Source organism: Leptomonas pyrrhocoris, assembly GCF_001293395.1.
Source record: "Leptomonas pyrrhocoris isolate H10 chromosome Unknown, whole genome shotgun sequence".
In the NCBI taxonomy this organism is placed as follows: Eukaryota; Euglenozoa; class Kinetoplastea; order Trypanosomatida; family Trypanosomatidae; genus Leptomonas; species Leptomonas pyrrhocoris.
This window is the reverse complement of record NW_015438360.1, coordinates 1,345,119-1,353,614: the sequence shown is the minus strand read 5'-3', so window position 1 is coordinate 1,353,614 and position 8,496 is coordinate 1,345,119. Positions and strand designations below refer to the sequence as shown.

Below are 8,496 nucleotides of genomic sequence, written 5' to 3'. Positions count from 1 at the left end.
TTCAGCTGTGCTGCCTCTTCGTAAGCGCCAGTCCCCTTTGTTTTTTTGAAAAGTAGAGTGTTCTCAGAAATGTGCCGCATGGTGTCGCCATCACTTCTGACGCGAAGAACGCAGCGTTGAGGGCCATGCTTCTGTACCTCTTTTTATTCTTGTTTTTTTTTTGTGTTTGTGTGGATTAGAAAATAGTGAAACCGCATGTGTACCTTCTTTGATTTCTATTCGAACGTACCACATTTCGCGGCGGTTATGAAACCTCGGTTCGACACGTTGGAGGTTTCCTGTGACAAAGAGAACGCAGAAGGCCTTGTACTTATTGTGCTCCTCACCTCACTGTCGTTGTTCTCTGTTGCGGAGGAAAGCTTCAGCAAGAGCAAAACAAAAGAAAACAAAAAGAAGAATTGTGGGCACTCCTTAAAAACACGTTTTGGTCGTGTTCTCCCCCACCGATTTCAATTGTGTTCTTCTTTTAACCCTCCTTGCAAAGGTTTGCGCGTGTGTTCGTCTCTTTTTTTTTTCCTTTGTCAATGAAGGCGGCCATTTTGTTCTCTAAAAACGTGTTTTCTTTTATTATACTTCTTTTTGTTTTTGGTATGATTGAGGTTTTTTTTTTGGTGATTTCGCCTCTGCAGGTTTTTCCTTTTCTGTTTGCGGTGTCTGATAAACCTTTGTTTCTTCTCTTTGTTGTTTTTTTGTTTGTTTCCGACGACGTGAGCACCGAATTTTTTTTTGCCTAACAAAATCAAATGAGCCTCTTGTTGTGGTTGCCGTTGTGCTATATATAAACGGCTTTTATTTTTCCTTTTTTCTCTTTCTCTTTCTCTATTTGTACTTCCCTCCCCCTCCTCCCGCGAGAATCGTTTTGACAACTTTTCTTCTTTGTTATTATTAAAATGACTTACAAGATGCGCAGCCGGGTTTTTCTTTGTTTGTTTGTTATTCCTCTTTTCTTTTGTTGCTTCGTAGTTTCGATTTTTTCTTGTTTTTGTCGTAATCCTTTCTCTCTCTCTCTCTTTTCGTGTTTATTTTTTTTGCTTCCGCGAGTTTTATTTCCGTGCTCGGAATGTGTGGGGCTACAACTCTTCTCTTTCGCGAACCTCGTTCTTTTTTTCTTTTTCTCTTGCAACATAAAATGAAGGGAAAGGCGCAGGTAGCACTTCATCGACGAACTGTTCAGTTTTTTCTTCTTCTTCTCTGCCCGCCCCCCCACCCCTTCCCTTTGCACGCAGACGAAACCCGTGTTCCTTTCTCTCTCTCTACGTATATTTGTTCTCGTTGGTGTTGGCGCACGCAGCGGGTGTGTGTGTGTGAGGTGTAACGCACACACCTTTAACGTGAGAATGCACGGTCACAGCACTTTTCGTGATGGCTTTGAAGGGGTTGTTGTGATGGCAATCGAAGAGAGGTCGAAACAGAAAAGTCCGTCTCTCCCTCTTTTAAAAAAGGAAAGAAATCAAATGTAGCAAGGAAACCCAAACGCTGATTTAAATTATGAGAATAGTTTAAAGTCGTCATTCACTTGCGCTTGACATCTGGAGAAGGCTTCTCATTCAGATACAAACGTTTTGTTTTGCGCCTGTCGTTATTCTTCTAAATACTGATACTGTCGTGATGTATGGTTCTTTGTTCTTCTTCTTCTTCCGTGTTGGTTCGCTTTTCCTGATTCGTGATTACATTTAAGAATATATATATGTGGCACTGTCCTCCCCTTCTTTTGTTATTTAGTTTTTTTTTCTTTCGTCGGTGCGCATTTCTTTCTTTTCTTTGTTTTTTGTTCCTGTTTTCTTTTTCTATACGTTTTTCCTTCTGTCTTTTACGTGTTTCTGGTTACGATCAAAAGCAAGACGAATAACAACATGAAGCAAATCCATTTCTGTGGCGTTCTCCACGTGCGGGAGTTTTCCTCCGGTCCCATCGGTACGGCGTAACCCCGCCTATCGAGCAGGGGAAAAAAAAGCCGCCGAAACCTGAAGGTGGAAAGAGTGTTTTTTTGACTATCTCTAGAGATACTCTCACAGAATTCTTGTTCTCGTTGTTCCAGGTAACCAGCTTTGCGTGTGGGCAAATGGAGATCATCGCCCTGATTTGAGCTGGTGTAAGAATGGGCAGCGACACAGGGTTTACCGCCCACAACGACTTTAACTTCTTTCTTCACTCAATTCTTTTTCTTGCCGTGCAACTCCTACGCATCTACGTTCACGTACCGACCCCGTACATGTGTGCTCTCTCTCCCTCTCTTCGTGCTGCTTGTGCCGTCGCAGTGCGTCGCTCCACAGAAAAAAAAAGATAAGCGCTTCACGAAGCCAGTGTACGCATTCATTCCCTCCACACGTCTCTCGAGGATACAACAGACAAAAAAAGGAATCCTTGAGACTTCTCAAATAGTTTAATTTCGTAGTTCACCTGGCCACAGTGTGAACGGCGAGGATCGCATCAGCAAAAAGGGAAAAAGAAAAAGTCACGATTGCACTTCACGATTGGCAGTGTCGTTTTGCAGCACAACGTTGTTGTTTTTTTCTGCTCTCTTTTTCTCTTCTTCCATCGTGTGTGTGCGTGTGTGTGCGTGTGAGCAGTTTCTCCTCCCCGTAGTCGTTTTCCTTTCCCGCGTGTTCTCTTCGGTGAAAGCGGCGTGGGGGAAAAGAAATAAAAACACTTACAAAAGTAACCCAAAGGCGGACTGTAGCTGGACGGTGTGTTGCGGCCACTCTTCTCTACTTTCGCATATCTTCCCACAAAACTGGCCTTCTTATTGATTTTTTTTTCCTCCGTCTTTGGATCATCCGGCCCATTCAGACCGCGGATTATCTTATCATCTATTTATTGTTCGTTTCTCGGCTTCTTGACAGTGTTGTCGTGCAGCTGAGATCGTCAACCATTCAAAAGTTGTTTTCTCTTTCATTGGTGTTGTCTTTTTTTTTCCGATAGTTCGGTTCTCTTTGAAAGCAAAAGACTCACTTCTTTGCGTCTCTTTTACACCACCAGGTTCTGCATCTCTTCCTTCTCATCCTTCTTGCCGGTTCCATCCACTGTCCACTCGGATCCATGGGTGGAAGAGGGGGAATAGCAGAAGATCAAGAAGTGTATTTTACTAATTTTGGAGACCACCAAAAAAAAAACGCCATCTCTTTCCTGTTTTGCTTGTTAAAAGGTCTAGTCTCTCTCTCTCTCTCTTTCGTTTTTTCTCTGTTTTTTCATTGGTGCGTGGCGGTGCCGTGCAACCCACAAGACAACTTAGTGGTTCACTTCCTCCGTGTGTTTGTTTTCTGAGTGTGTTTTATTTTACCATTTCCTTTTTGGTGTTAACGGAGCTCAAAATCGAACCTTTTTTAGAAGACAGAAAAAAACGTTTGAAGGACGAAAACCATCAAAAGACGCTTTTGTTGTTGTTCTTCCTCTCTCCTCTCTCCTCTCTCCTTCCTTTTTCGACTTCTTCTTCGTTGTTTTCCTCTTCTGCTTCGTTTGCGCCGTTCTTTAAAAGTACTCAACCGCTGCAATTCTTTTTTGCTGTTTCTGCGAAGAAAACACAGAAGTTGTTGACCTCTGTTTCGGGGTATCGTGTCTGTTGGCGTTCGCACGAGCGTTTGTTCTCTGTGGCAGCAAGGGGCGCCGTATTGGTACGGCGCAGCAGTCACCCTTTTTCTTTTTCTCTACTTGCTTCGCTTGGTAACTGAGTGCCTCTTCCGACGAAGGCATCCGGCCGTTTTTCCCACATCGGCGCCGCAGTCAGCTTCACGCGCGCATCACGCAGTGATGTCGCTCCAAAACTTGTTTGTGGCGAAGCTGCCACGCAACATCACCGACGCCGACCTGATGAACATCTTTTCCGAGTTTCATCCGTCAAGCGCGAAGATAATGCTGGACGCGTCCACCGGCAAAAGCAAAGGCTTTGGCTTCGTCCTGTTCGACGAGGAAGGCAGCGGCGAGAGGGCCTTCAAGATGTTGAACCGCAAGATGACGCGGGCGTGCGGGCACAACTTCACGCTCGTCATCTACCCCTCGAACCACAACGGCAAGATCTTCACGGAGGAAACCAACGCACTGTACATCCGCAACATCCCGATGACGGTGGGCCAAGACCGCGTGGAACGCTTTCTGCGGACCTTTGGCAACCTCACCTACTTCGCCATGCGCGAGGATCACTACGGGAGTCCGGTGTGGGTCATCTACGCCGAGTACGAGACCGTCGAGGAGGCCAAAAACGCCCTCGCGAAGCTGCACGGCAACAACACCTACTTCCACGGCTCCGCGCCGATTCTGGCGAAGTTTGAGGACAGCGACGACGCCAAGAAAGAGCGCCGCCGTCGCCGCGAAGGAGCGGCGGGCCACGTGCCGAGCAGCGGGTGTATCTTCCCGCCCCCGCGCGACCACCACGACGGCGCCTCCTCGCAAAACACGAACCCCAGCGCGACGTTGGGCAGCGAGGCGGGCTCCATCCCGCACAGCCACGGCCACGGGCTTGGGAGCGGCAAGCTCAGCCTGCTCGATACAGCGAGCCCCCATCAGGCCTCGCCGGGTGGTGGGGCGGCCATGCCCAGCCACCGACGGACCCCGTCGCCGCCGTCGTACGTGGCCTCCGTCGGCGACGTGCCAACGGCGCCGACCGCCTTCTCCATGCCCCAGCAGCTCCTGCAGCCGACCCCGGGCTACTGCTACACCCTCGCCGACAGCGGGCAGCAGATCTTCATCCCAGCCTCGTCCTTCAGCCCGCCGATCGCGTCCTATAACTACTCGCCCGTCGCGCAGTCGGCGCCGCCGGTGCCGCAGCTGGGTGCGATGCCCGCCAACCCAAAGGCGGCCTTCTCCCTGTTAAACCCGGAGTCGAACAACGCCGTGGTGCTCGGGGAGGGCGGACAGCAGTACGTCGTCGCCCCCGATGCGATCAACCTAAACCGCGATAAACTGTCCACGCCGAGCGGGTTGCAGACGACACTGCTGTCCGCCTCGTCGCCCAAGAGCCTGTCGCCTGCGGTGAGCAACAACGTGTCGTACATGGGCGCCAGCGGTAACGCGTTTCCCGCCTCGTCCTTGTCGGCGCCACAGAGCTTCTTCCCGCCCACCAACGGGAATGCCTCGTCACCGAGTTTCTTGGTCACGCAGACGTCGCGCAACTCGAGCGGGTCTCCGATGGTGTTTGTGCCGTACAACGCGTCGTAGCGGATGAACCGCGTTGATGTGTGTGTCTGCGTGTCTGCGCAACAGTGGATCCACCTTTTTCTTTTGTAATTTTGGTAGGTTGTCCACGTTCATTTTGGGAAAAGGAAAATAAAGAATATTTTGGAGCCTCTCTGAGCTCCACACCAAAAGCAACGCAAAGAGGGTAGGAAGAGAATATATGCTTTTTCTTTTGTTATTACGGTGGCGGTCGCGAAAGTTGTGACGCCTCTGTTGTTTTGTGTGTTTTTTGTCGCTGTTGTTTTCCTCGACGCGTCAGCAGCACGGACACGGCGCTAGCGATTAAATTTAATAGTCTCTGCTTTTCTCTGGTGACGTTGAAGGTTAGCTTCTCACCTTTAGCGCTCACGAACGGATCTTACCTTTGCATCCTGGCAAGCTTCTCCTGGACACCAAAAGACTTGGACCGGAGAGAACAGAGGAACAACACTGCGAAGAAGCTGTTCTAGTCCGTAGCGATGTAACTGGGCGACTTTCTGACTCTTTTTTAATTAGTGGTTGAGGTTGTTTTCGTGTGATCTACTGTACTGCTTTCTGCCCTTAATTGGCTTAATAATCGTCTTACTCGAAAAACGCACAGGCGTGTCTTTTACTGTTTCTCTTGCTTCTTCTTCTTTTTTACGTCTTTCCCTCTCCCCGTTTTGGCGTTGTTGGTATCACCGTTGTTGTTCTGCGGTGTTCCACACTTCTTCACGTGAAGTATAGGAACACCTCATCGGTGATTGTCCGTATTTTGTCGAGTAATTTTTTTTTTCGTATTGCTCCTCCTGCGTATTACGCATGAAGGCCTGTACCGTTGCTGCAGCTCTTCGTCGCATAGGAAGTGTTTGTGGTCTTGTCCATTCCCACGCACCTTTATTCACACGCCCACATTTATATTGGTAGGCTTGCGGACGCTTCTTATTTTAAGGTCTTCTTTTTTTTTTGTCGTTGTTGACAGAGAGACAAAGGGATCGCTTCAGTTAGCCAACGAGCCGGATAAGCGACCTTTCTGGACGCGAAAAGAAAAGAAAAATTAACAAGTACCGATGTGTAACTCGGCTTCTCGTGTGTACCCGCTTCCTTCTCTTTCGAATCTAAAAAAAAAAACGCCCGTTACTACTCTTTTTTTGATGTCGTTGTTTTGTTTTTAATAACGGTAGCGCGCGGAAGCGAAGATGGCGCACAGTCCTCCGGTTCTGAGTGCAGTAAGGACCCACAAAATGCCTTTACCGGCAACCTTTAGGTAGCAATAACAAAGTGTGATAGCAGCCAAAGTTGCAGCAGGGTAGAAACACTTACACCTTACATTGAATTCGCGCGTCTTTCACAGTAAGAGGAACATCTGATAACAACAAGAGTTTTTGCTTTGTCTGCTGATCTGGCTTTGTGGTTCTTCGCGGATGTACTGCGTGTGTGTGTTTGGCTTCCTCCCTCACAAGGGGCATCCTTTTCTGTTTTGATGACCCCCACACATACACGCATATTGAGTAGCATTCTTTTATTGCTGCTGCTGGTATTCCTTTGTTTTCTCCTTATTTACAGTTGACAGCTGTAGACACTACACTGAATTATCAACAGTTTGGCCATCTTCTTCTCCCTCTACATATATGTTGTTCCGCCAAAACGTTCTATTCGTTTTCTTTTAGTGTGTCTGACCAGCTAGTGGGTAACGCGTTGTTTCTTTTCTTTCTTTTGAAGTTCTTTCTGGCATTTCCTGTTTTTCGTCCTTTTTTTGTATTCTGTTGGGTATTATTAGTCCTTCATCTAGCTGTAAAAGAACTGCGATATACACTCAACAACGAAAACTTGAGTTCGACATGCAGTCGTCGTAGTAGCAACGTTTCTTCTTTTATTCGTTTCTCCTCCATCTTGTTTTTTCCCCTATTTCTTTGGGAGACTGGTCTGCTGTTAAATTTTATTGATTGATTGATCGTTTTCTCTCTTTTTTTTTGGTCATGTGGATGCCGCCGGACAGCGTGGTGCTTGTTGCCGTTTCCTTTTTGTTTCTCCGTGCTTGCATCGCTCCGATAGGTGCTCTTGTTTTAGTTTTTTTTTTACTACGAAATATTCCTTATTTGTGACATTGACTGTTACTGTTCTTTATGTTCTTCAGCTTTTTTTTTGCCTTTTTTCTGACCCCGCGCGTCACACGCGCTCAGGAAGAGAAGTACGCTTCCCTTAATCTTCGAGGAGTTTAAAGTTTGTTGAGCATAATATCCCCGGGGTAAGGACTCGTTACGCACGAACACACAACCAACGCGGGAGGCAAATCACAATTGATTCCTCACAATCGTTTGATAGCCGTGACCGAACAACAAAAAGGCCGCCGCGACTTGGCAACTATTGTTGTTGGTTTTCCGAGACGTTGTAAGCGAAAGAGTGTCGAACTCTGTCGCGGTGGTGTCGCCTTCAAGCGTTGGCGTTTTGTTGTCTTTCACGTTCCTTTTTCTTCTCTGACGGATTGAAAGTAGAAGTCCCTTTTGAGGCTCTCTTTCACTCATTCTGAGGTTTGCCAGCTTTCTCTCCCTATATATATATATATATATATATATATATATATATATGTGTGGGTGTGGGTGTTTTGGACTCTTTTTTTTCTCCCCACCCCCCGCCTATTCAGCCAGTCGCTTACGCAGGGGTTTAATGAAAAGTCGTCTTGGTGGTGCTGGTGGGGTATTCCGTGGTGTTTAAAGAATACGTTTATCAATGTGCCTGTCTGTGTCTGTGTGTGTCCTCGATCACCATTCTTTTTTCTTCCTTTCTTTCATTCCTTCAGGTCGCATGTTTGTATTCTGGGTTGTGTGCTGTTGTTGTTGTTGTTGTTTTCTGTTGTCGTCGTGGCTCTCTCTCTGCTCTGCATCTCCTCCTTCTTCCGTGTTTTCACGTAAACTCACCACGTCCCTCCCCCACGAATGCACCATCTCTCATGACCCCACACGGAGCTGCGTCCTGAGTTGTTCTGTTTTTTCCTCTTAATATTCGTTTCTCTTAACAAGGTGACTTGTTTTTTTTTTCATCACACATTTTCCTGTCTTGTTGTTTTATTTTTGTTTCTAAACGTTTGAATTATATTAGTATGGGCGTGTGTTTCTTTTTCACATTGAAGGAAACATGCTTCCACGAAGGTGAGGTAAAACATGGACGGTAATTTTAGTTTTTCTTTTAGGCTTACTTGTTATTCAGAAGCTTTGAAAAGGTAAAAAAAAAGAAGTTACATACAGACGAAACTCCGCAGCACAAGAAAGGTGGCATGGAGAGCCACAGGGCTACCAAACAACGCTTTCCCGAGGCGCCAACAACAAAATTACTGAAGGTGAAAAGCGCGCTGGTCACGGGGGGGGGGGG

The 8,496-nt window shown here is 47.0% G+C and overlaps 1 protein-coding gene across 1 annotated transcript; it reads left to right on the top strand.

The window, feature by feature from the left end:
- Positions 1–3,747: 3,747 nt before the first annotated feature.
- Positions 3,748–5,151, top strand: ABB37_02940 (putative RNA-binding protein; the record flags this gene model as incomplete). Its single annotated transcript, XM_015800100.1, has 1 exon — positions 3,748–5,151. One exon carries the CDS (start codon positions 3,748–3,750, stop codon positions 5,149–5,151), a length of 1,404 nt encoding a protein of 467 aa, XP_015661702.1.
- Positions 5,152–8,496: the final 3,345 nt, after the last annotated feature.